The sequence below is a fragment of the Callithrix jacchus genome, chromosome 9 (genome assembly GCF_049354715.1).
Source record: "Callithrix jacchus isolate 240 chromosome 9, calJac240_pri, whole genome shotgun sequence".
NCBI classification, from domain to species: domain Eukaryota; kingdom Metazoa; phylum Chordata; class Mammalia; order Primates; family Cebidae; genus Callithrix; species Callithrix jacchus.
In genome coordinates this window covers 67,042,501-67,069,194 of record NC_133510.1, presented here as the reverse complement: position 1 = coordinate 67,069,194, position 26,694 = coordinate 67,042,501, and the positions used below count along the sequence as shown (strand labels likewise).

Here is a 26,694-nt window from a genome sequence, read left to right as displayed (position 1 = left end):
CCAGGACTTGGGACATCCACTTGCAAATGGCCACATTCACCTGATCTGCCCCTGTCCACTGTGAACACAACGGCCACTTCACATGGGCCCAAATTTGATGGGCAGATGCAGAGCCTGTGCAGGTAGGCAGACAATCTCCCCACTCAGTCCATTCCAGCAGGAAAGTAGTGGGCTCTTTTCATTCAAACTCAGGCTTAAGAAAGTGTGATGAAACTGTCCTGTCCCTCCACAACCCAGCCCTTCAGACACACCCAACAGATGAGCACGTACAAGGTAGACACACAGACAGACACACATGTCTTCCGAGCATTCATAAAACAGCAATCTGCACACAAGTGTGGTGCTGCCTGGGTGCATCAGGATACAGAAGTGAAGGAGCAGAATTAGACTTTAAAGCCTGGAGGAGCCCTGAGATGAGGAAACTCAGACTGGGAGAAGAGTTGTTGAAGGCCACACAACTCTTTGGTAGCTGGGCCAGAACTCCTGATTCCTTCTGCTGCCTGACATTAGCCCTGAGGCCCCTCTATGTTAGAGAGCACAGCAAGAAACCTCCCTGGACCTAGGAGGCACAGGCAGGGCCCTGCTGGAGGGAGGGGGTTGGTGCGATACCAGCCTCTCAGGGGCCCTCCCAGCGCACCCCAACGGAAGGAGACTGGAGAATTCCCGGTGTGTGTCTTGGCTGTTCACCTCCAGCCTTTTTTCTTTCTTTCTTTCTTTTTTTTTTGAGACAGGGTCTGGAGTGCTGTGGCACAATCATGGCTCACTGCAGCCTCAACCTCCCAGGCTCAAGTGATCCTCCACTCTTGGCTTCCCAAAGTACTGGGACTACAAGTGTGAATCACTGTGCCTGGTTCCTCCAACCTTGTTTGTTCCCAGGATTGGGTTGCTTCCTCCACCAAGTCTCTCTGTGTCTTGTGCTGGGAAGAAGCTGCCACACAGGGACACTGCAGGGAGGGGAAAGTGGGGAGAAAAAGGAAGCTGCTCCAGTTCTTCCTCGGGGTGGGAACCCAGAGACCCTCTCTGAACTGAGGAGCGCAGGACCTAGAACCAGCCTGGTGAACACTGGCATGGAGCCCCAGCCTGTGTGTGTGGGCTCAGGGGCTGGTGAGGGTTGGGGGTGTATGTCACCCGATGGGACGTCTGAGCTGAAAGCGGCAACCTTGTGCTGGGCTTGGCACTACCTCAGTGTCTCATAACTTGGACCTCCTGAAAACTCTTCCCTCCTTCTTGCTTGCCAGCTGCCTTCCCTCTCCAAGTTGCATCTGAGAGACATATCTGACACGAACCTTCAAACAAGCTGCCTTTGCTCAGCATTTATTCCTTCAAGAAATATTTGTTGGGAACCTAGGACATGTGAGGCACTGAGATACAGCAGTGAGGGAGGCAAAGTCCCAGCATGGTAACAAGGAAATGGGTCATTAGGAGAGGCTGTCACTTTAGCGGTGGGTGCAGGGTACAGATGGGGAGCTCATGACACCTGTGAGGCCATCTGCCCCTCAGTGGTCAGGCTGTGGCCATGTGGCCTGGTGGCCAGGCCTTTGCTGGTCACTGCAACTCCAGAAGAGCTCAGGAAGCACACTTTATATACGTCCCATATTTCTTGGCTGAGGAGTATGAGGCCCAGAGCATGACAGGAGGCTTAGAGTAAAACTGTAATAGGACAGTTGTCTCCTATCCCCCAGCATGGTGTTTACTCCGTGCCACGCTGATCCGTGTGCTGGGGCAGATGGTAAGTGTCCTCCAGGAGTCTCACCCACTGGGGGCTTGCTGGGCTGTGGGGAAGATAGAGACACATGTGAAACAGACATCATGTAAAATGTTATATAACAGAATTTTAAAATATAGGCCAGGTGCCATGGCTCATGCTTGTAATTCCAGCACTTTAGAAGGCTGAGGTGGGCAGATCACTTGAGCCCAGGAGTTTGAGACCAGCCTGGGCAACATGGCAAAACCCCATCTCTACAAAACATACAAAAATTGGCTGGGCATGGTTGTGTGCCCCTGTACTCCCAGCTACACAGGAGGCTAAAGTGGGAGGATGACTTGAGTCCTGGTAGGTTGAGGCTGCAGTGAGCTGTGATTGTGCCACTGCCCTCTATCCCTAGTGACAGAGTGAAATACTGTCTCAAAAATAAAAAAATAAATCAATGAAACTCAGATGGTGAGTGGTGCAGTGTCTTGATGGGCCACGAGGGCTTCAGAGGATCCTTGCTCTCCTGCTGGCTCCTGATGCCCCAGCCCCATCTCGGGCACATACAGGAACATGGTGTGAAGGAGTGCCAAGCACAGGAGGGGAGGCCGAGGCAGCTGGCTGGGTCTAAACATTTCCCACTGATAAATCAGAGTGAATCCACCCACAGACGCTTCAGATAGAATCGCTGAATGCATTCCTGCACTGCCCGTGTAAAGCTGTGTCCGACGCGAGGCATCCGGGAAACACACGTAAACATACACGGTTTACTTGTGTGTTTCCATGACAGCTTCTGCAACTGTGGAGCTGTGTTTTCCATGATCATGGGAGGACAGGTCCCTTGGGCACCCAGTCTTGGCCTAGGAATTCCTGCTTCATTCTGAGCTGCATGACACTCAGCTGACCTGTAGGCACTAAAGATGAGGATGGTGACAATGACAGTGAGGTAGGGAAGCCGAGAGCCATCATGCTGGGCCTGACCGACTCAGTGTAACTGGAGAACAGAAACCTCCTGCTCTGCTTTGAGAGAGGTAGACATTTGAAAGCCCCGACGAAGAAGAATGAAAAATTAGAGCACATGACTCACTATTGCCAAACAATTAGTCTCTCTGAAGAAAGACTCGGCAGAGGGCTCTTCCAATCAGCCGGCTCTCTTTGTGTGAGTTCAAAGTGCAAATGATTGGCATGTCACTTTCAGGAGGACTTCCAGGGTGTAAAACCAGATATGTTACTGGAATGTGATGAGTAAGATAGTTCCCACTGAATAGAACAGGGCTGTGTCTGTGATGCAGGTTACATCTGAGGAGCCAGGACATCGCTCTCCTCCCTTTCCAGAAGAGGGTAAAAAAGGCCCAGAAGCCCAACGGGCAGATGCCCGTGAATCTCTGCATGAACCTACCTGTGGGTATTCTGGCTGTGCTCCCATCCGGGCCACAGTGAGAGACACAAATTCCTTTTAAAGGAAATGCCTGAAAGTGCTTTTCATTCACCCCCTAGCACTGGTTTATGAAGCAAGAGTTAGCCAACCTGGGGCGAGTGCAGAGGCGAATGAAAATGACAAATGAATTGGGAAATATGAGGTGGGAGCAAAGGGGAAAGGAACTATGACAGGAGACCAGTATGCTTCTTTGTTGTGGCTGCTTTTACCATCAGGGAATAAACTTGTCAGCAAGAAGGATTCAATGAAGGACTTCTACGTTCTAATGGTGAGCAGGAAAATATGCTTTTAAGGGAGGTTGTAGAGATTTCTGCAGATTCTTTCTATAATGATTTAGAGGCTGTGATTCTGCAATAAATGAAGGTTTTAAAAAATCTCTAAGATAAGCACCAATACTCTCTACCCTGATAATGCTCTTCAGGCATCATGGTATTTATGGATTCAGGATAGAAATAGGGTTTTCCTGCATCTTTCAACATTTCCCCTGGAAGGTTCATGCCCACAGAGCCTCTCTGAGGTTGGACCTACCGTTGCTCATGTTCCGTCATTCTTTGCATCCATTGCCCTTGCCTCTTGGTTTACATGGAGTGTCTGTTCATGCGTGTAGTTCTGGCTCTGGCAGGTGAGAGGAATTTTTCAAAGCTAGGCACGTAATTCAGTGGAATTCAACATGTATCAAATAATGTACTTACCCTCCTTTAATTCTTTCTGAAATATTCGGGACCTTGCTACAACACAGGTAATCAGAAACTGTATTGCTGAGTGACTTTGCTGGATTACTGAGTGACATAGAGCACCTGTGAACAAAGAATGAGTTTTTGAAGACATTTTCCAAGTCAAAGGTAACACAGGCTAAAGGCAGTCACATTTCACTCATCGCTTTCTCATCACCAAGGAATGAACAAGAAGTCAGAGTAGGGGAGATAAAGCTTCAGAGACTAGTATAGGCTCCCAGGGGGAGGGAAGATAAAAACACAGCTTGGAGGGAGTCCAGAGCTGGGGGAGGAGAGAGCAGTTGGCCAAGCCAGCTTGGGGGAAAAACAGACATTCCTCTTTCTCCCAATGTGGGCTGGAATTTCCAGGCTAAAGGGTGAGCATTGCACTGGCTGACATCACTGTCCAGCAGATGCCTGGTTTACGTGAGGAGCCAGCTCCTGCATCTGCTCTTTGTACCCAGGGCAGTAGCTTCTTCACTAGAGGGCAGGCAAAACAAGGAAAGACAGGAGGAGTGGGGAAGGTGGTCAGTCTCATCATGTTCACAGGAGCAGCACTCTCCCTCCCTTCTGGGGCCAGAGTGGGAGGTGATGGAGCCGGAGGAGTCATCGAATAAGACCACACCTTCCTAGCATTGCAGGAGGGCAGAGATCCTAAGATGAGGCAGGTTGTTCCTTGGATCCTGGCTCTCCCTCTTACTCATTATGTTACTTAACTTTTCTGAGGCTTGGTTTCCTCATCTTTAAAATGAGGATAAAATTTAGCAAGGCACCTGGGTACAAGATCAAGGTACAGAAATCAATCATTTTAATGCACTCCCTTTAAATAATTAGAAAACATAATGAAGAGAAAGGAGTTGTAATTCATAACACAAGAACTCTGAGATACTGAGGGATACCTAACAATAAGAATAACAACAAAATGCACAAGAATAACTAGAAAACATTGAAGACAAACAACCTGTAGGACTTGCTGCATCAGAAACCAACATGTAAGTAACAGAACAAACATCACTAAGATGGCAGAATAGAAGTTAACCTGCTCAATAGCACCCTACAACAAGAATTCTGCACCTATCCAGTCAAAAGTCTCCCCGCTGAAGCTTCCAGATTCAGACATCATTGCACATCCTCAAGCATCAAGGATGTTCAGGGAAAAGACCTCACCAAACAGACAAAACAAGGCATCAGAGACTGACCCTAAAGTAATAGAGAAACCAACGTGTAATATAAAGGTCTAGTAATCACAGTTGTATGAACGGACAAAGAGATCAATGAAACGGAAGAAAAAATGTATGAATTCAGCATGTCATAAAAGTGGTATTTCAATAGGGGAAAAAGTAGGATGTTTATTCTTATGTAGCAGAGAAGTACGGAAAGGAAAATAGCAATTACCCAAATTCACACTCCTCACAATTAATCACTGTTAGTATTTTATCCTGTTTGTTTCATCCTTTTTTCCATGTTAACATCTTTTGATAAATTATAGACGTAATAAATACAGCATTCTTTAAAAACAATCTGCAGCTCAAACTCCTGGCAAGATGGTGAACCAGCTGGGGCTGTAATCTCCCTCCCACAGGATGAATCCTGAGAAATTGTAGAAACACATGAAAGGTACAGATGCTAGGAACCACGAACCAGAACCTCACAAATGAAGACACCCCAGGGGCGCCCAAGTCTGTGTTGAGCTGATACGGGTTGGGGCAGCTGAGTAGAGCTAAGGCCTGAGGTGACAGTGAGGAGTGGTTTAGAAGAAGGGTCTTAAGCTTTGTCCTTGCCTTTTGTCTGCCCCTTACAGGAGAAATCCAAAGCACCAGCCCACTCACCTGTGTCCTTGTCTGTGGTTCAGTATAAAGGAGGTTGACTTCATAGGCAGGGTTGCTAGATTTAGCAAATAAAAATACAGGGTGTGCAGTTTAGACTGAATTTCAGATTGGCAACAAATAATTTTTTTTAGAATAAGTATGTTTCATACAATATTTGGGACATATTTAGACTATGAGTTTTTGTTGTTTATCCGAAGATCAACTTTAACCGGGGGTTGGGTGCAGTGGTTCGTGCCTGTAATCTCAGCACTTTGGAAGGTTGAGGTGGAAGGAGTACTTGAGCCCAGGAGTTTGAGACCAGCCTGGGCAACATAGTGAGACCCTATCTCTACACAATTTACAAAAAAGAAGAAATTAGCTGGGTGTGGTGGTGCATGCCTGTGGTCACAGGTACTCAGGAGGCTGAGGCAGGAGGGTTGCTTGAGCCCGGGAAGTCCAGGCTACATGGACCCATGATTGTACCAATGTACTGCAACCTGGGTAACAGCGAAACTCTGTCTAAAAAAAAAACAACCAAAAACAAAACAAATTTAACTGGGCATCGTCTATTTTGTCTGGACAACCCTGTTCACAGGTGACTGGAATACCTGCTCAAAGTCTTAAGCCAGCTGGCATCTAATTGGCCTCTTAGAGTGGGGTAAGCCTCTGGACTTCACTCGAGGCTGGTGAGGGAGCCTGCCAATAGCCTGCTGTCCTGGAGCTTTTCACCTGGGGAGGGAGAATAGACTTTGCCTGGCACACTGGGAAGCTGTCCTAACATGGCAGTTCCTACTCTCTGCTTCCACCATGCCTTTGACTTCCAACCCTAGACTGCTGCAGTGATAGAAAGAGAGGGGGTCACTAATTCCCCAATGTCTTCTCCAGCTCCAAAGTTTCTGCTAATGACCTGCTCAGCAGCAAAACCCTTGCCCACCCACAGACAACCATGGGAAGAAGGCCAGACCTCAACTGCAGTAATGACCCATGGGAAAGGAAGGGTCTCTGCTGTGGCATCAAATGGGCAAAATATGACCATAAATGAAAGGGTTATTGTTGTTCTTCTGGAAGTTTCCCTCACTTTATATTATTCTGATCACAGATAAGACATGATTAGCCAGATTCTAGAATAAGCTTGTGTAAACATGGCCTAAAAGATAGAGAGTCTGTTTCCGTCTAAAAGTAAAAATTACAACCCTGATGTTGATATCTAGTCAATTTGAATGAACCTCCAACCATCAATTTTTGCTTGTCAAAATTATCATGAAAGTTTACAGTTAAAATGTGTAGACCAGGTGCGGTGGCTCACCCCTGTAATCCCAGCATTCTGGGAGGCCGAGGTGGGTGGATTGTGAGGTCAGGAGTTTGAGACCAGCCTGACCAGCATGATGAAACCCCGTCTCTACTAAAAATACAAAAATTTATAGCCGGATGTGGTGGGATGTGCTTGTAATCCTAGCTACTCGGAAGGCTGAGGCAGGAGAATTGCTCGAACCCGGAAGGCGGAGGTTGCAGTGAGCTGAGATTGTACCACTGCGTTTCAGCCTAGGTGATAGAGCGAGACTCTGCCTCAAAAAAAAAAAAAAGTGTGTGTGTGTGTGTGTGTGTTTTCATCCTATCATCAAGTGAGGAACTCCCTTAGCCTTCTTCACCCAGGCTAGAGTGCAGTGGTGCAATCACAACTTACTGCAGCCTCAGACGCCTTGGCTCAAGTGATCCTCCTGCTTCGGCTTCCTAAGTAGCTAGAACCCCAGGTGTGCACCACCATGCCCAACTAGTTTTTAAATTTTTTGTACAGGCAGGGTCTGGCTATGTTGCCCAGGCTGGTCTCACACTCCTGGGTTCAAGCGATTCCTGCCTTTACCTCCCAAAGTGTTGGGATTGCAGGCGTGAGCCACTGTGCTCAGCCTCCACTTTGATCTGAGGGTCATCTGTCAACATGGACCATGTCATCTCTGCCTGCAGCACCTCAACACAGACTGTAATTTTACAAATATATTCTGTGAATTTATTTTATTGACTTTTTTTGACAGCTTCACTTTTTCTAAGAGTTGTTGAGGTATAATGTACAGTTAAAGTCACTGGTTTTAGGCATACAGTTATATACATTCTAACCAGCCTTTCCCAAGATAAGCTCTCTCTCTTTCTTTTTTTTTTAGATGGAGTTTTGCTCTGTCACCCAGGCTGGAGTGCAGTGGCATTATCTCTGCTCCCTGCAACCTCTGCCTCCCAGGCTCAAGCGATTCTTGTGCCTCAGTCTCCTGAATAGCTGAAATTACAGGTGCACACCAGCATGCCCAACTAATTTTTGTGTTTCTAGTAGAGACAGGGTTTCTCTGTGTTGACCAGGCTGGTCTCAAACTCCTGGCCTCAAGTGATCCACCTGCCTTAGCCTCACGAAGTTCTGGGATTACAGATGTGAGCCACCAAGTTTGGCCCCAAGATGAGTTCTTAAGTTTGGCCCCTGCATCTTTGAGTTGTGTCAAAACCATTCCAACACATAAGGCACTGCATGCCTTTAAATCCATACACTGAGATCTGAGGATGCTCCTTTACTGTATCTGTTAGTTGGAATGATGGATTTTAGAAGTCGTATCAGAGCAGGCATTGGTGGCAAAAGTCCTACTAATCAAAGAGTTGGGGCAAGCACCAGCTTCTTACCAAGTGTTTCTGATCTGCAGGGTCAGTGCAGTGTTTCCCGGGGGTGGGGGGCAGGGAGTGAGGCGGTCTCAGAGATCAGTGTGGGGCCAAGCCACCAAATGATGGGGCTGAAAAATAAAAAATATAAATGAATCTTAGTTATCAGATTATGCTAATCCACATTCCAGAACTTAGCTTCCCTTTCTGTTCTGATGCTTTCTAAAAGACTCCATTTGGGGAAAAAGCCCTGAGTGGCGAAGGCTGAGTAGTTGGTGACCATCCACGGGAGTGTCCAACAGAATCACATAATGTTGACTGATGGAGTAGGTTGTGGACGATGAACTCCTGCCTCATTCTCCGTGGTGACTTGTCGATGGGGAGAGGAGCACGTCCCGAGGATGAGACACCGTTTGTGGTGTGAGAGTGTTTCTAAACCAGATGTGGTCAGAAATACAACCTAACACAGCATGTTCATATTCTCAATCTGCTTTATTCAACAGAACAACAGAAAGCAAAGAGAGCAGAGAAGGCAGTGCAGGAACGCAGACTGCATCAGAGGGTATGTCACACGTCATTCAGGGACGCTGCAAGAGAACATCAGGACAACTGATTTGTCAGATGGAAACTCCTGAGTGTACCTATAATGGGCAAGACAGTTAGCAATTGCAGAGAGGACTCCTCATTTGCAGCTGGACCTAGACTGAGTTTCGGTTCTGATGGGGACATAGGTCATTTTTTTCTTCGAATGATGGCAGACTCATATATCTGTAATAATCTGGGAGCATACAAAGGACATTTACAGGTCTGGGTGATGGTGACTCTTGGCCCGATGATGAGTAACAGGAGCTTGGAGGAACAGGTATTGATGAGAAGAAAAGTGAGGGCATCCCGAGCTCTACATGAGAGAGCAGGGGAGACTGGAGGCCAGGAGAGGACAAGCAACCTGAGGAGAGGGCTCTGCAGCCAGAGAGGAGCCTGAGGACTGTGGGACCGAGAGCTGGCGGCAGCACTTCAGTGCTTGTAGCTCTTCCTGCTGGAGGAGGAGCTGGTGGTGTACTTGATAGTGGAACTGCCGCCTCCAACCGAGCTGAGGCCACCCCCGATGACTCTGCCGCTGCTGGAACTGAAGCCGGCTCCAACGCCAAGACCACTGCCATAGGAGTAGCCGCTGCCTCCGCCCAGGCCTAAGCCACCGCCGACACCGCTGGCGCCTCCATAGCCGCTGGAGACAGTGGACTGTGTCACGGCTGTGGAGGGGAGGGGACAAGGACACAAGAAGACACGGTGAGCTCATCCTGCCAGCCTGAGCCCAGTGAGAGGAGGGCAAGGGCAGGGGAGGAGGGTAAGCAAAGGTACTTACAGATGTTGACTTGTCCAACGCCTTCGCCATTCAGCCTGCGGGGAGGAACACAAGGAGGGTGAGACCTCAGAGAGCCCTTTCCTGGACCAGCACGGGAAGCCTCGGCGGGCAGAAGAGTCCATAGGAAACTCCTCTTTTAGTTTTCTCCCTAGAAGAGCGATTACCGCCATGGGCAGTGCACCCTAAAGTGGTGCTCAGTGCCAGGCACCTTGAAGGGGGACTCAGCTGTTGGAGGAGGTCGTGTCAGTTACTCACCTGCACTCCTCGCCCTCTAGCAGCTTGCGGTACGTGGCGATCTCCACGTCCAGGGCCAGCTTGACGTTCATCAGCTCCTGGTACTCCTTCAGCAGCCGGGCCAGGTCCTGCTTGGCCTTCTGCAGGGCATCCTCCAGTCCCTCCAGCTTGTTCTTGGCATCCTTGAGTGCCATCTCCCCACGCTGCTCAGCATCAGCAATGGCGGCCTGCAGGTTGGTGCACTAGGAGGAGAAAGGAATAGGAAGAACTTGTCGTCTGGTCTTCCAGAGGAGACTAACCCTGGCAGGTTCTTTTCTGGTGAAGAAGGGGCCAGGAACCCAGAATTGATAGTGAATGAGCTCTGACTCTTGCTGTCTAGCCTTTTTACTATCTGTAAACGTGTTATGCCTGGAGTCATATGATAAAATCCTGTGGCCCTTTGTGTTACCTCCCCTGCCTAAAGATGCGGGTGATGACGAATGGAAGATGCCACAGTGGACACAAGACCAAGTGCATTAAGTATCGTTTCCAAAGCAAAACCAGGACCATTTTTGATGATCTTCTCTGCATGCCATGATAATTTGCAAACATTGTCACCTGAGGTGATGAGTTTTCACATGAGGCTGTTGAGACCTTGCCTTCCTCCTGCCTCACATTCGCTCACCCACTTAGGCTGTTCTCTTCCTCACGACCCTGGTTTCTCTTTCTTTTTCACCTTAAATCTTGAGCAAAACTGCAGCAATGTTACACATGCTTTCTGACCTGACAGTTCGCCCAGCTTGGTCCTTTGCAATTCTAAAGTCATCAGTGTTCTTACATAAGCCTTTCCAATGCCTCTACACTATACTTTTACAGATCTGACCAGGTGAGAGCGTCTGCCCAGGCAATTATTTCATGCCCTTGGGTGGGATCCATGTCTCTGAACTAGAATGTTCTCACTGAGCCTAGGAACTGCATGTCTTTCCTTCCCTACTTGCCACTCAATTCCCAAAGAATTTTCTTAAATGATGGCTGACAGCTGCCTCATGGCCTAACAAGAAAATGATGCTTTTCCCCTCCATTGTCCCTCGCCGTACCTGCTTCTTGACATGATCGATCTCGGATCTCAGCCTCTGGATCATGCGGTTGATCTCAGAAATCTCCTGCTTGGTGTTGCGCAGGTCGTCCCCATGTCTGCCCGCTGTCACCTGCAGCTCCTCGTACTGTAGCGCAGAGGTGGAGAGAGAGACAGTGTCTACGGGCTCTTACAGGGAGTGATGACTTTCACTTCTGTATCAAGCATGTGTTAAACTTGAACCTAATGACTTCTCCTCAAGAAATTTGAGGAAAGGTTGATGTTACAAGGTTGACAGACACTGAGAAACCAAATCACAGACGATCCTTACTGTGTGACCAGTGATAGTGTAGCTATCTTAAGGACTGGCAATATTATATACTATATTCTAAAAGTCAGCAATCAGGGGAAGCTAACGGCAGAGATGACTAGGCCCCTGTCTATGGCAGCTTTCCCCCTGCACTGGGTCTTTTTCCTCCTTGACTTGGGTGTAAGTTCCATAAGTGTCTACTCTAATAGGGCAGGGTGCACGTCCTGTGGGAGAACCCCGGCTTCCTGTCAGGGGATGTCCCCCGTGAAGTCTGCAGTCCTCTGGCATTCAGCATGGGACACAGGGATTCCTCAATGGCTGCCCACTCCCTGCTCACCTTGGTCTGGTACCAGGACTCAGCCTCAGCCCGGCTCCTCTGAGCAATCTCCTCGTATTGGGCCTTGACCTCGGCGATGATGCTGTCCAGGTCCAGGTTGCGGTTGTTGTCCATGGACAGCACCACGGACGTGTCTGAGACGTGGGTCTGCATCTGGGACAGCTCCTGCGGAACAGAAGGCCAGAAGATCAAATTCACTTCTGACACTCACAGAGATACCCAGCCCTAGACATCTTCTCCCCTTTGCAGACCCCATCAGAGTAAATAGAAGGACGGTGGAGATGCTTACTGCCTCATACAAGGCCCTCAGGAAGTTGATCTCGTCTGTGAGGGTGTCTGCCTTGGCTTGCAGTTCAACCTTGTTCATGTAGGCAGCATCCACGTCCTGGGGAAAGAGCCAACAACCTGGAGTTACCTGAGCGCACCTTTCCAATCTGCCCATCTTCTAGTCCCCCTACCAATTCTCCTCTCCCAGGTGAGCAGGGACGCGGAGCCACTTCTGCCTTTCTAAACCCATCTGAACCCCTGGCTTCATCTGCTCACCTTCTTCAGAGTCACAAATTCATTCTCTGCTGCTGTGCGTTTGTTGATTTCATCTTCATATCTTAAAAAAAAAAGGGTAATACATAATTATGCTAGTAGGGAAGATGGGACAGGAAGTCAGCCTGAGGGTCAATTGTTTTCATAAATGGATTATATCCAAATTGAGTTTTGATACCACAAAAAGCTGAAAAGATAATTTTTATTGAACCTATTTTTTCTAACCTATCTTCCCCTTTTTTTCTTTTGGGGTCTTTTCTTTATTTTTTTTTGATTTTGTTTTTGTTTATTTGTTTGTTTTTGTCATTGTATTTTAGGTAAAGACAGGAGTTTTATCATTTTGCCCAGCCTGGTCTCAGACTCCTGAGCTCAAGTGATCTGCCTGCCTTGGCCTCCCAGTGGGTCAGGCTTGGAGGCGTGAGCCCCTGTTCCAGACCTCTTTTGGACTATTTTATAGGCAATAATTTGTGCTGTTAGTTTCCATGGACATGGGTTGCTGGGAATCTTGCCCACATCTGGCCCTGGTCATCCAATAGCCTTGAAGTGTGTGCTGCCGGAAGCTGAGTCCATTTCTCCTATTTAACTCACTTGTTCTTGAAGTCCTCCACCAGGTCCTGCATGCCTCTGAGCTCTGAGTCCAGGCGGCCGCGTTCCCCGATGATGCTGTCCAGCTGCCTCCTGAGGTTGTTGATGTACTGTTCAAACAACGGCTCCAGACTCTGCCTCACAGTCTTGGTGCCCTGCTCCTGCAGCAGGGTCCACTTGGTGTCCAGAACCTTGTTCTGCTGCTCCAGGAACCGCACCTGGAGGGGAGACAAGCTGGTCATTTTCCAGGCAAAGGAAGGAAGAAAGAAGTGTGTGGTACCAGGTTTCCTGGCAGGTGTGGGAGGTTCCCATGGTGCTGGGCTACTACAGTGCCATGTAGGGAGGCTCAGGCTGAGCTCTGCTCCCCCAACCCCTTTTCCTTTGCATCCCACCAATCTCACTAGATAATTTGTCCCACAGATCATTGAGGTCTTCATGCCTTAAGCTATTGGTCATATCAATGAGTTTCAACATTTATTCTTTTTCTTTTTCAAAACACCATGTTAATAGTTTTAAAATACTATTTGCCTGATATATTGCACACAGTTTTTATTACTGATAGGACCTCAGTTAGGAGGAATATTAGATGCTGACTAATGATTGGATTCCAGTTTAATTTCCCGTTTAGTGGGCTATCTCTTCTCAAATATCCTACTGTTATGGTCATTCTCTGTTTTTAAAATTATTTAGCATTTCTCCATGTTTTATAGTTTTTCTATGTCCTTTTTTCTTAATCCAGCCAGATTATTTTTTTCTTTTCTTTCTAAAGTTCTTTTAGTGTAATTTACCAGCCCATATACTCCTGGCATTTTCTCTGTAATCTCTTAGACACTTCAGAGGGAAGACTTAACCTACTCCACTCTCTGATGGCCTCATCTGTGCTTCAGGGTCATGAAAAGTTAGAGCTCTAGCTAGGCAGGAGTGAGGACCACCCCAGAGATCCCACAGGGGAGTGATGCCTACCCCTGCTACCTGCTGTGCTTCAGGAGCCAACTGCACCCTCTGCAGAGCTGGGCTGAGTCCCCTTCTTTCCTCTGGTCTGGGGACCCTGAGGTGCCCATGGAGAGCATGGCCCTGGCTCACCTTGTCGATGAAGGAGGCGAACTTGTTGTTCAGGGTCTTGATCTGCTCGCGCTCCTCAGTCCGCACCCGCTGGATGGTGGGGTCGATTTGCAGGTTGAGAGGAGTCAGGAGACTCTGGTTGACGGTGACCTCTTGGATGCCTCCAGGGGGGCACACAGGGAAGCCGGGGCCCCCAAAGCCACCAGCAAGGCCAGCTCCACCACCCAGGCCAAAGCCAGTGCCAGCTCCACCACCAAAACCAAATCCACTCCCGGCGCCACCAAAGCCATAGATTCCTCCAGCTCTGCTGCCATAGCTGCCACCGATGGCACAGCTGCCCCCTCCAATGGAGATCCTCTTGGAGCCCCCAAGGTTATAGAGACTGCGGCTGCCAAAGCCAGCTCCTCCACATGCGCCACCCAGGCCACCACTGCCCCTGGAGCGGGACACAGAGAAGCTGCTGAAGCCAGAGCGGCTGACCCCAGGGAGCCTGGCTGAGCCGGCACTGAAGCCCCGGCGGCTGCTGCTGTGGCTCCTGATGGTGGTGGATGTGCTGGACATGGTTCCAGAAGATGAGAGGGCTGAAGAGAACGTGAGAGGCTGGAGGCGAGAGGGAAGAGAAGCAGGACTAGGAATCGGGCTCCAGGCAACACTTTATATACGGAGAGCATGGGCTGGGCCCAGTCCTGGAAGGTGAGCTTGCAGGTTGGGAAGGGCTGGGCTTTACCAACAGTGAAATCACAGCTGCATTATTACAAAAGTTATGAAATGCCGAGATTGCATTTTTCACTTCTTTTAGTCAGAGAAAATGTTCTTGCCTCCAGCTTTGACTCGAGATCTCAGCACAATAAGAGCATTCTGAATTAATGAAGTTGGCGTTAGTCACTGTCTCCAGCAAAGGTTCTGCATGCTAGGCTGTTTATCAACATGTCCTCAGTGCTCTCCTCTTCCCAGTCTGGGCTTTCTACCAGCAGAGATACTGGAGATCACAAGCACTGTATTGCAAATGCCTTAATAGAAATATTACCATTTCCACGTAATTGTTTCACCATTTAGGTGCAATTTTAAACAGGTAGAGAAGCAGAACACTGCAATGGGCCTGTATATATGTACCACCTGCTTCCCTGATGATTACCTCACAGCCAGTCTGATTTATTTCATACTTCGACCCCATTTCCTCTCGTATTCCAGATTGTATGAAAGCAAATTGCAGAAGTCATATTATGTCTTCAACAAATAATCCAATATTAATGTCTAAGTAATAAGTCTTTTTTAAAAAAGTACTATTTTTATATGTTAAAATTTACACTTTTATTAAATTCAACAAGTGTCTCTTTAGTCTTCAAGCGGTCCTATTTTTGATACCTGCTTCTTAAATTTTGGTTGTCCCAATCAGGATCAAAATAAGCTCTATATATGTTGTATTTGAGTGATATATTTTTTAAATCATTGTAAAAATCTCCCTTCATTTCTTTCCTATCTACTTATTTGTTAAATAAAACAGGTTAACTGTTCATTGTACTTTTTCATTCTTTGGGTTTTTCTAATTGCAAACCCCTCTTGTCTCCTTTAATATGTGACTCTAATCTTCATATTTCATATTAGAATTTGAAACTTATTAAGATTTTCTTTATACTTATACTACATTCTAGATGTAGACGTAGCAGACTGACTATTTACATTTTGAATAGGACTACTTGCACATTTATTTATATGTTTACAAATTGAATACATGATACATGTTACAAATTTTTTTTGGTAAAACATGCTTAAACAACAAAATAATATAGCTCAAGGCCGTTCTCCAGCTATCTAATTCCTATCTATGGAGGAAGCAATGTAAGTAGTTCCTTGTGTATCCTTCTATCTTTACTTGGATATTTTTCTGTGCTTTTCCTGACATGTATGTGCATGTGTGTTTGTGACTATGTGTGTGTGTATGAGTGAGAAAGAGGTGGAGAGAGTTGGCATATAGAGAGGGAGCCTGCATTACAGAAAGGTATAAAAACAAGTATGTGAATGTTTCGGTATGTGTCTGTGTTTTATGTAAACAAAATATTTCACATATTCATATACACAAAACACAAAAATATTGTCTTTTTCCATTGTGATTGTGTGGTGTCTGCTTTGTCTCTCCTTTCCAGATTTTCTTACACTGTCTGTGATCTCTTTTTCATAGCTGTTTGCTTTTCCCTGTCTTTTCCAGGATGTCCATTACTGAGCATTCGCCAATGCCTTTCCTCCTTGTGCCGCTTTCAATTTTTTTTTCTTTCTTTCCTTCCTTCCTTCCTATTATTCTCTTTAACAGCGTCTTGATCTGTCACCCAAGCTGAAGTAGAGTGGCGCGGTCTTGGCTCACTGCAGCCTGCAGCTCCCAGGTTCAAGCAATTCTCCTGTCTCAGCCTCCTGAGTAGCTAGAACTACAGGCATGCACCATCATGCCAGGCTAATTTTTGTATTTTTAGTGAAGATGGGATATCAGCAGGTTGGTCAGGCTGGTCTTGAACTCCTGACCTCATGATCCATCCGCCTCAGACTCCCAAAGTGCTGAGATTGTAGGAGTGAGCCACCGTGCCTGGCCAATTTGGCCTTCATTTCTGAGCATGGCTTTGTTGTTTTCTCTACCGCTTTTCTGCACTCTGCAGATGAATATTTTATCTTTTACCATCTCACTATATTTTCTATTCTCTTTCTCACTTTATAGTGTTTATTTTTCAGTATTGTGCCTTTTTCTCTTGAGTGTTCTTTATGTTTTCTTTTTCTTTTTTTTCTTTTTTTTTTTTTGCTTATTCCTTTCAGTTTTGAATGCAGAGATCTTTTGTGAATCCTGGAATGGCTCCTTTCTGACTAGTGCTTATTTTTAATGAGATGAGCCCCCTCTGGACCTGCCATTTGTAGAAGGTATTTTGAGAGGAGGAACCAGGGCCATATCCAGGCTAACAGGAGTTCTGATTGTGACACAGGGCTGTGTGAATAGTTCTTTTATTCTTTAACTCAGCCAAGCCAAGAAAGATCAGGCAGAGTGGTTCACAATTCATAGCCTCTCTGTTTACTCTGCCTCAGAACAACATACTGCTAGTAGACCTGTCTCTATTCTTACTCAATTTTGCCTTTGTAGTTTCTTGAAACTTCATGACAAGTAGGGTCTGGTTCCTGCTCATACACCCAGTAGTGATTGTTGCAAACAAGGGATTCTTGGATGTTCACACAAGGACATGCCCTTTACATTGATTTAGTTGAGTTAAATGAGTCAACCATGCCCGGCATGTAGTAAAACCTCAGTGTTAAGCTTTGTTTGGTTTTCCTTTGTGATTACAGTGTCATCTGATTTTGATCTGTTTATTTGTGACTAATCTTCACTGGCTTTTTCTGAGATCTGAAGCTGTGGCATCTGCTCTCAGAGTTTCCCTAACAACCTCGTTTGAATTTCACTATGTATGTGAAGACATTCTTTTATTATTATTATTTGGTTCAGGGATTTTCAGATCTTTTACTTTTGGTGTTTGTGGGTAGAGTCTGCCTTTATATTTTTTGTTCTCTTTGTTGCTTTTAGATAATTTCTGAGAAGAGGAAAGTGCTACCCTTTCTTCCGCTGGGTTAAATTCAGAAGCCATTCATTTATATTTAAAATATCACTTTATGTAAAATGTGAATCTAATAACCTAACATAGAAATATTATTTTCTTCCTCTCTCACGCTTCAGTAACGTAGGTGTCATGTTGTCCTCTAGGGCCTCTGTCTTCCCTCGAGCTATTTTTGAATAACTTGAATGCTTTGTATAAAACATCGTTTTTAGTATCTCTAGAAATTTAATCTCAAACTATATTTGTGTCCTTCTCAGTGTAATAAGCCACTTCATTGCTTAAACACACTTTGTATTATTGAAAATTTCCAACAGATAAAGAGAACAGTTTATAAACCTCCGTGAATGAATCACGCAGATGAAACAAGTATCAACATTTTCTCATTATTATTCCATTTAACCCCCCTGGTCTTTTTCTATATGACTCCTCTACTGCTTTTCTTAAAGTATCTTAAAAGAAATCTAGACATCAAGTCAGTTCACTTGTCAATATTTTTATACATATGCAAGTAATAGTGAGTTTATAATCTAGTTGTGTAACAGTATTAAGTCTATCCAATACCTCCTTCATATTCTCATCATCTGATTCTCATCTCTGATTATCTCAAAGATGTCTCTTTAGAGCTGGCTTGCTCCAAGCAACATCCTGGCTAGGTTCATATATTGCACTGGTTGCCATGTCTTTTAAGGTTCTTTATTCTCTAGAGAACCCTGTCTTTTTCTTATATTTGTCATTGCTTTGTGGAAACATTTTTTATTTGTTTCTACAGAATGTTTATATTTTGGATTTGACTCATTGCTTCCTGTTGGTATCACAAAATGCCTTCTCTCCCCCAGTTTTTCCTGTGTGTTGGTAGTTGTAGTGGAGGCTTGATTAGATTTGTTTTCATTGTGGCCAGCAAGATTATGCAGTAGTTGGCGCTATGTACACCCGCTTGCACCATATCATAGGGTGTGTAATACTAGTTGCCTACTTTTTGTGACATCAGGACTGATCAAGGGATTTCAGTGGTTTCAACCCAATCCCTCCATTATAAAGCACTGCACACAATACAGTTTTCTTCTGATATATTAATATTCCTTGATCCCATCAATTTTCAGATTCACTACTTCATTAGAGGTTGTGAAATGGCATCTTTCCGATTTTATCATGCCTTCTGCGTTTATTAGTTGGGATTCATCTATAAAGAAGAACTCTTCATCTTTACTTTTTAGGTAACCTAAGGTTTAATTAATACAAGAAATTTAGAATAAGTGTTTGACTCTTACCCTTCATTTATCAGTTTTCAGATAATAGATTGTTCTCTAGCAATCTTCAAAGGTAATCAAGAAGATTTTTTTTGTTTTGATATAATTAAAAATTCACAGTTTAACAAAAAATATATTTGATATGTTTCAGTCCACTGCAGTCATTAATCCTTCTGGCGCTTAAGTGGTCCTGTTTGAAGCAATGGGAGCTCTTCAGATTGGCTTCTGTGTCCTTTGACAGGACCGCATTTGTTTTGATACGTTCCTTGCTTTCCAGGACCAGATGTCTCAGGCTTATTTTGTACTCATCATGCAACAGGCGTGAAATCACCTATATCTCCTTGTACATCTAGTTGCTTTCATTGGGAAATGATATACATCAACTAGAATTTGGATGCTAGGAGCTCTTATTGTTACTGCGTTGCCTTTGCTGTGAAGTCTTTTCAATGGACAGAGCCAGGAAAACGTAAAAATATTTTTTAAAAGATAGCAAATCAGAAGCTTATACTGATATTTTCAATTCAAATAGAAGATCATATTAGGTTGGTGCAAAAGTAATGGCAAAAACAGTAATTACTTTTGTACCAATCTAATAGAAAATGTATACACGTATTTACATTTCTCACACGAAAAAGTTTGGCTCTAAATGACGTTAACATATTGTTTATTTGCTTTATCCTATAACATACCGATAATAGTATCAAGACAACAATACCAACACCAATAACACTTATTTATAAGAAAGAAGACTACTGAATGCAGTTCATGATTTTTGTGTGTGAATATCTTAGTTCTTGTGAATATCTTCCACATCCTACTAGGGATGTATATCTAAATGATTTTAAAATCCCTTGAAGTAAACTTTTTCTCTGTGAGATTTCACTACTTTTGATATAGAGTTAATTTCATTGTTTTCAATTTTTGAAGTTTTTTTGGGGGATTTTGTTATTTGAAAGAATACATCAAGTGTTTATGCAGTTCCAAAGCAAAATATAATTATGCTCACAGAAGGCTCACTGATGTCCTCATTCATCTCCTCTCTGTCTTGGTCCCTCCCTACCTCCCCCACAGGCAATCGTTTTTCTCAGTTTTTAGTTTATCCTTGCACTCCTTATGTTTTTATTATTATTTATATTTTTGAACTTTTATTTTAGGTTCATGGCATATTATATATCACTGGTGTTTGGTGTACAGATTATTTTGTCACCTGGGGTAATGAGCATATTACTTGATAGGTAGATTTTGATCCTCACCCCCCACCTACCTTCCACCCTCAAGGAGTTCCCAGTGTCTATTGTTCCCTTCTTTGTGTCTGTGTGTACTCAATGTTCAGCTCCCAGTTACAGGTGATAACATGTGGTGTTTGGTTTTCTGTTCCTGTGTTAATTCACTTCAGATACTGTCCTGCAGCTCCATCCATGCTGCTGCCTGAGAGCATTTGATCTGGTTTTTTTTTCTGCCTTTAGACTCAAACCAGAACACTTGCTTTCCTGGGTCTCCTGCTTGTCCACTGCAGATCTTGGGACATGTCAGCCCCCTAAATCACAGCAACCAATTCTTTATAATCTCTCTCTCTCTAAATAGATAGATAGGAAGGTAGACTGATAGATGTAGATAGATAGATAGATACACAGATAGATGTAGATGATAGATACATAGATAGATGCAGAGAGATAGATGGAGATGATAGATAGATGCGGATACACATATATATGTGTGTGTGCGTATATATCTCCTGTAGTTTCTGTTACTCTGGAGAACACTGACTAAAGCACAGGCATAGTGGTTTCAGGATTGTTAGTCACAACACCACAGGAAACAACCTTATCAACTTGAGTCCAATACTGACATTTGGTTCTTACGATTCTTTTTGCCTTTAGTCTCGTAGACTCTACTCACTTCCAGAGTTCCTTAGGTCAGCCTGTTTCTCCCCATCCACTTCAGGGAGGTGGTTTCATACATTTGTAATACAGTTAGATCCTTTTGCCACATTGTACATTCCATTCTAGAATCTGTCAATCTCATAAATCATTTTCTTTAACTTCAAGCATTAAGGTTTACTCCACAGCTAAAATTCTATGAGTTTTCCCCAATAAACATCCACAGTATAAAATGCTGAGTTTCTCCCAATAAAAATCCCAGCAAATTACTTTGTGGATATCAACAAACTGATTCTAAAGTGTGAAAGGAAGGGAATTTCCATGCTAGTGTTGCTTTCACACTTCAAGGAATAAGCATGTGAGCTTTGTGTCTGGCTGTTTGGATTTTTATTTTTATTTTCAAGATGGAGTCTTGCTCTGTTGCCCAGGCTGGAGTGCACTAGTGTATTCACTGCAACCTCCACCTCCCAGGTTCAAGTGATTCTCCTGCCTCAGCCTTCTGAGTAGCTGCGGTTGGCACCCACCACCAAGCCTGACTAAATTTTATATTTTTAGTAGAGACAGGGTTTCACCATGTTGGCCAGGCTGGTCTTGATCTCCTGATCTCAGGTGATCCACCCACCTCTGCCTCCCAAAGTGCTAGAATGATAGGCATGAGCCACTGCGCCCGGGTGTTGGATTTTTAATTGTATCAGCTTTAATGTCCCATTTCCCCTTTGTGAAGATTGCTGTGGTGCTCATCCATGTGCGTAGAGCTTCCTGCATTTGCACTTTCTCCTCAGGATACATTTCCAGAGGTGTAACTCCAGTTCTAAGTAAGCACATAGTGATCGCTGTTGATACACCTTGTCAACAATTTTCTTGGTCATGAGGCAATTCTATGTATAAATCAAATCTCTTATTTTCTTCTCAAATGACTTTTACTCTATGTGGCCAAAAATATGTTTCTCCACCTGGGCATTTAAGCCAAGCACTGATGTACAAGGAGGAGTGACCTTAGACAGCAAGTCAGAGGGACCGAGCTGCCAGTTCTATGTACAACAAAACATGTGGACAATCATGGTGGACCAGATGCCTCCCACTCCACTTGCCAAACATTTAGGTGGAATTCGATTTGAGAAGAGACCCGGAATATCAGAATGCCATAGCGCTGCTAGTTGAATCTCTCTAATGGAGAAGTTTAAACACATGGGAATACGGATTATCAGTTAGAAATAAAAAGGCATCTGTCACTAGCAAAATCTGAAGAAATATTGGTATCATGCATTATTTTAAAACCTGCTTTATTTAGTAATTACAAAGAACAAAGAGCAGAAAAATCATCACAGGGAGATAGACTGTGTACATCACTAGTCACTTGTGTTTCCATGAATTCTGCAGGGGAGTTCACAATACTTGTAAGGAAGAGAGTTTGGGGGCCAATGGAAAATAAGTGGAAGTTGTTCTGAAATAAGCCCCAGTTTTCAGTACTGAAAAGGAGCAGAGATAATTTTTTTACAATGCTCAGTCTCAGAGATAACAATTTTGGATGCAAGAAATCAATAATTTAGTAACAAAGTGAAGCTCCAGTGGTGATTACATCATGATGTGAAATCAGAGGTTGATTTCACCTTCTGATGGTGAGCAATGCGTGCACAGATGGGGCAGGAATAGACAGAGAGGAGAAATAAGGGCACTAAGCATCCATCCCAGCTCTACCTGGGAGAGCAGGGGACACTGGAGGCCAGGAGAGGACAAGCAACCTGAGGAGAGGGCTCTGCAGCCAGAGAGGGGCCTGAGGACTGTGGGACCGAGAGCTGGCGGCAGCACTTCAGTGCTTGTAGCTCTTCCTGCTGGAGGAGGAGCTGGTGGTGTACTTGATGGTGGAACTGCCGCCTCCAACGGAGCTGAGGCCACCCCCGATGACTCTGCCGCTGCTGGAACTGAAGCCGGCTCCAACGCCAAGACCACTGCCATAGGAGTAGCCGCTGCCTCCACCCAGGCCCAAGCCACCGCTGACACCGCTGGCGCCTCCATAGCCGCTGGAGACGGTGGACTGTGTCACGGCTGTGGAGGGGAGGGGACAAGGACACAAGAAGCCACGGTGAGCTCATCCTGCCAGCCTGAGCCCAGTGAGAGGAGGGCAAGGGCAGGGGAGGAGGGCAAGCAAAGGTACTTACAGATGTTGACTTGTCCAACGCCTTCACCATTCAGCCTGCGGGGAGGAACACAGGGAGGGTGAGACCTCAGAGAGCCCTTTCCTGGACCAGTGCGGGAAGCCTCGGCAGGCAGAAGAGTCCATGGAAAACTGCTCTTTTAGTTTTCTCCCAAGAAGAGCGATTACCACTGTGGGCAGTGTGCCCTAAAGTTGTGCTCACTGGCACCTCGAAAGTGGACTTAGCTGTTGGAGGAGGTCATGTCAGTTACCCACCTGCACTCCTCGCCCTCTAGCAGCTTGCGGTACGTGGCGATCTCCACGTCCAGGGCCAGCTTGACGTTCATCAGCTCCTGGTACTCCTTCAGCAGCCGGGCCATGTCCTGCTTGGCCTTCTGCAGGGCGTCCTCCAGCCCCTCCAGCTTGTTCTTGGCATCCTTGAGTGCCATCTCCCCACGCTGCTCAGCATCAGCAATGGCGGCCTGCAGGTTGGCGCACTAGGAGGGGAAAGGAATAGGAAGAACTTGTCGTCTGCTCCTCCAGAGGAGGCTGCCTTCTGTTTAGTAAACAAGGGTCCCATAACTCAGTATGACAGAGAATAAGCTGTGACTCTTCCTGTCCAGTATTTTTCCATTTGGCAATATTTGTCTAGTCTGGGAGTCAAGTGACAAAGTCCTAGGCCCCTTGTAGTAAGCACCTGCATGAGAATGTGCTTTGTATCTGATGGGAGACACTAACAATGGTCCTAAGAACAAGGCATATGGAAGATGAGTGCCCTGGTTTATATCGAATGCTGTTTTCAAAACTACAACAAGAATAATTTTAATGAGTACATCTGGATGCCACATCAAAATATACAAAATTATGACCATCTGTAGGTGAGATGCTGACTTCTCACCTGACTGTTGAGACTTGCCTTGCTCGTGCCTCAGAGGGTCATCCCCTTGGATGGGCTTCACTTCTCCGTTGAGTTCTTACTGAGGGCAAGAACTACTCATTTTCCTCACCCTAGTGTTTGTTTACTTTTGAGGAATTATCTTAAATAAAGGCCAATAACTGCCTGATGGATCTAGCAAGAAAATGATGCTTTTCTCCTCCATTGCCCCTCACTGTACCTGCTTCTTGACATGGTCGATCTCGGATCTCAGCCTCTGGATCATGCGGTTGATCTCAGAAATCTCCTGCTTGGTGTTGCGCAGGTCGTCCCCATGTCTGCCTGCTGTCACCTGCAGCTCCTCGTACTGTAGTGCAGAGGTGGAGAGAGAGACAGTGTCTATGGGCTCTTACAGGGAGTGACGACTTTCACTAGTATGTCATGCATGTCACGAAGTTGACCTAATGGCTTCCCCTTAAGAAACTTGAGGAAAAGTTGATGTTAGCTGGTTGCTGGATACTAAACCCTGTAGTGACAGACCATCCTCATTATGGCACCATTGCTGCCTAGTTTCCAAATGTTCTGTACGATTTTCTAAAAGTCAGCAATCAGGGGAAGCTAAAGGCAGAGATGACTAGGCCCCTGTCTATGGCAGCTTTCCCCCTGCACTGGGTCTTTTTCCTCCTTGACTTGGGTGTAAGTTCCATAAGTGTCTACTCTAATAGGGCAGGGTGCACGTCCTGTGGGAGAACCCCGGCTTCCTGTCAGGGGATGTCCCCCGTGAAGTCTGCAGTCCTCTGGCATTCAGCGTGGGACACAGGGATTCCTCAATGGCTGCCCACTCCCTGCTCACCTTGGTCTGGTACCAGGACTCAGCCTCAGCCCGGCTCCTCTGAGCAATCTCCTCGTATTGGGCCTTGACCTCAGCGATGATGCTGTCCAGGTCCAGGTTGCGGTTGTTGTCCATGGACAGCACCACGGACGTGTCTGAGACGTGGGTCTGCATCTGGGACAGCTCCTGCGGAACAGAAGGCCAGAAGATCAAATTCACTTCTGACACTCACAGAGATACCCAGCCCTAGACATCTTCTCCCCTTTGCAGACCCCATCAGAGTAAATAGAAGGACGGTGGAGATGCTTACTGCCTCATACAAGGCTCTCAGGAAGTTGATCTCGTCTGTGAGGGTGTCTGCCTTGGCTTGCAGTTCAATCTTGTTCATGTAGGTAGCATCCACGTCCTGGGGAAAGAGCCAACAACCTGGAGTTACCTGAGCGCACCTTTCCAATCTACCCATCTTCTAGTCCCCCTACCAATTCTCCTCTCCCAGCTGAGTAGGGACACGGAGCCACTTCTGCCTTTCTAAACCTGTCTGAACCCCTGGCTTCATCTGCTCACCTTCTTCAGAGTCACAAATTCATTCTCTGCTGCCGTGCGCTTGTTGATTTCATCCTCATATCTACAGGAAGAAAGGCACAGGACACATTTGAGCCAGTGGGTAGGGTAAAACAGAAAAGCAGCCTGGGATCCAACACTTTTCTCGAATGGAATGTATTCTAATTGAGCTTTCCTGCCACAGAGAGCCTAAGAGATGATTTTTGCTGCTACTCAATTTGTTACTTCTTTAATCTCCCCATCCTTCCATAACCATCTGTGGTTCTTGCAGGTTTGCTCCTAGGGAATAATTTGTGCTTTCCATTTCCATGGACGTGGGTCGTTAGGAATCCTACCCCCATCTGGACCTAGTCACTCAATCTTCTTGAAGTGTGTACTGTGAGAAGCTGAGTCCTCACTTTTTCTTTAGATCTTCCACCAGGTCCTGCATGCCTCTGAGCTCCGAGTCCAGGCGGCCGCGTTCCCCAACGATGCTGTCCAGCTGCCTCCTGAGGTTGTTGATGTACTGTTCGAACAAAGGCTCCAGGTTCTGCCTTACGGTCTTGGTGCCCTGTTCCTGCAGCAGGGTCCACTTGGTGTCCAGAACCTTGTTCTGCTGCTCCAGGAACCGCACCTGGAGGGGAGACAAGCTGGTCATTTTCCAGGCAAAGGAAGGAAGAAAGAAGTGTGTGGTAGCAGGTTTCCCGGCAGGTCCGGGAGGTTCCCATGGTGCTGGGCTACTACAGTGCCATGTAGGGAGGCTCAGGCAGAGCTCCGCTCCCCCAACTTCCTTTCCTTTGCACCCCACCAATCTCACTAGAGAAATTGTCCCACAGACCATTGAGGTCTTCATGCCTTAAGCTATTAATCATATCAATGAGTTTCAACATTTATTCTTTTTCTTTTTCAAAGCACCGTGTTAATAGTTTTAAAATACTATTTACCTGATATATTGCACACAGTTTTTATTACTGATAGGACCTCAGTTAGGAGGGATGTTAGTTGCTGACTAACGATTGGATTCCAGTTTAATTTCCCATTCAGTGGGGTGTCTCCTCTCAAATTATCCTGCTGTCATGATCATTCTCTGTTTTTAAAATTATTTTGCATTTATCCATGTTTTATAGTTGTTTCTATGTCCTTTTATTCTTTTCTTTTCTTTTCTTTTGAGACGGAGTTTCACTCTTGTTACCCAGGCTGGGGTGCAATGGCGCTATGTCTACTCACCGCAACCTCCGCCTCCTGGGTTCAAGCAATTCTCCTGCCTCAGCCTCCTGAGTAGCTGGAACTACAGGCTCCTGCCACCATGCCAAGCTAATTTTTGTATTTTTACTAGAGACAGGATTTCACCATGTTGACCAGGGTGGTCTCGATCTCTTCACTTCCTGATCCACCTGCCTCAGACTCCCAAAGTGCTGGGATTATAAGCATGAGCCACTGTGCCCAGCCTGTCTTTTTTTCTTAATCCAGCCAGATTATTTTTTCCTTTTCTTCTGAAGTTTTTTTCCTCTTACTCAGACCCCAGAGTGCAATTTACCAGCCCATATACTCCTGGCATTTTCTCTGTAATCTCTTAGACACTTCAGAAGGAAGACTTAACCTACTCCACTCTCTGATGGCCTCATCTGTGCTTCAGGGTCATGAAAAGTTAGAGCTCTAGCTAGGCAGGAGTGAGGACCACCCTGGAGATCCCACAGGGGAGTGATGCCTATCCCTGCTACCTGCTGTGCTTCAGGAGCCACCTGCACCCTCTGCAGAGCTGGGCTGAGTCCCCTTCTTTCCTCTGGTCTGGGGACCCTGAGGTGCCCATGGAGAGCATGGCCCTGGCTCACCTT

General features: G+C 45.8%; 3 protein-coding genes across 3 annotated transcripts in view; 1 reads left to right on the top strand and 2 right to left on the bottom strand.

Moving 5' to 3' along the window:
* Positions 1–15,282, top strand: part of LOC118144243 (uncharacterized) — a 96,535-nt gene extending 81,253 nt beyond the window's left edge. Inside the window, exons 2-3 of the transcript XR_013522335.1 lie at positions 8,787–12,056; positions 12,722–15,282. The gene's annotated coding sequence lies outside the window, so the exon portion shown is untranslated. The remainder of the gene's footprint in view (positions 1–8,786; positions 12,057–12,721) is intronic.
* On the bottom strand, positions 8,757–14,398 carry LOC100397295 (keratin, type II cytoskeletal 6A). Its single transcript, XM_009003849.5, has 9 exons — positions 13,790–14,398; positions 12,710–12,924; positions 12,125–12,185; positions 11,871–11,966; positions 11,582–11,746; positions 10,957–11,082; positions 9,902–10,122; positions 9,647–9,681; positions 8,757–9,533 (listed from the first exon to the last, which is right to left on the bottom strand). The coding sequence occupies exons 1-9, from the start codon at positions 14,327–14,329 to the stop codon at positions 9,298–9,300; spliced, it is 1,695 nt and encodes a 564-aa protein (XP_009002097.3). The 5' UTR covers positions 14,330–14,398; the 3' UTR covers positions 8,757–9,297.
* Positions 15,283–21,745: 6,463 nt separating the features above from the next.
* The window catches only part of LOC100396063 (keratin, type II cytoskeletal 6A), a 5,555-nt gene continuing 606 nt past the window's right edge, over positions 21,746–26,694 (bottom strand). Inside the window, exons 1-9 of the mRNA XM_002752499.5 lie at positions 26,692–26,694; positions 25,279–25,493; positions 24,884–24,944; positions 24,630–24,725; positions 24,341–24,505; positions 23,729–23,854; positions 22,890–23,110; positions 22,639–22,673; positions 21,746–22,525 (exon numbers count right to left, since the gene is read on the bottom strand). The exon at positions 26,692–26,694 is cut by the window's right edge and continues 606 nt beyond it. Coding sequence (XP_002752545.3) covers positions 22,290–22,525; positions 22,639–22,673; positions 22,890–23,110; positions 23,729–23,854; positions 24,341–24,505; positions 24,630–24,725; positions 24,884–24,944; positions 25,279–25,493; positions 26,692–26,694 — 1,158 coding nt within the window. The 3' untranslated portion in view covers positions 21,746–22,289. The remainder of the gene's footprint in view (positions 22,526–22,638; positions 22,674–22,889; positions 23,111–23,728; positions 23,855–24,340; positions 24,506–24,629; positions 24,726–24,883; positions 24,945–25,278; positions 25,494–26,691) is intronic.

What these genes read in the sequence shown, in the direction of transcription:
- LOC100397295 (XM_009003849.5), bottom strand. Translation starts at nt 14,329, where the DNA reads ATGTCCAGCACATCCACCACCATCAGGAGCCACAGCAGCAGCCGCCGG. An exon ending in TCGCCTCCTTCATCGACAAG is followed by an intron (nt 12,925 to 13,789) that starts GTGAGCCAGGGC and finishes TCTCCCCTCCAG; the next exon opens with GTGCGGTTCCTGGAGCAGCA. An exon ending in AGTCCTGGTACCAGACCAAG is followed by an intron (nt 11,083 to 11,581) that starts GTGAGCAGGGAG and finishes TCTGCGCTACAG; the next exon opens with TACGAGGAGCTGCAGGTGAC.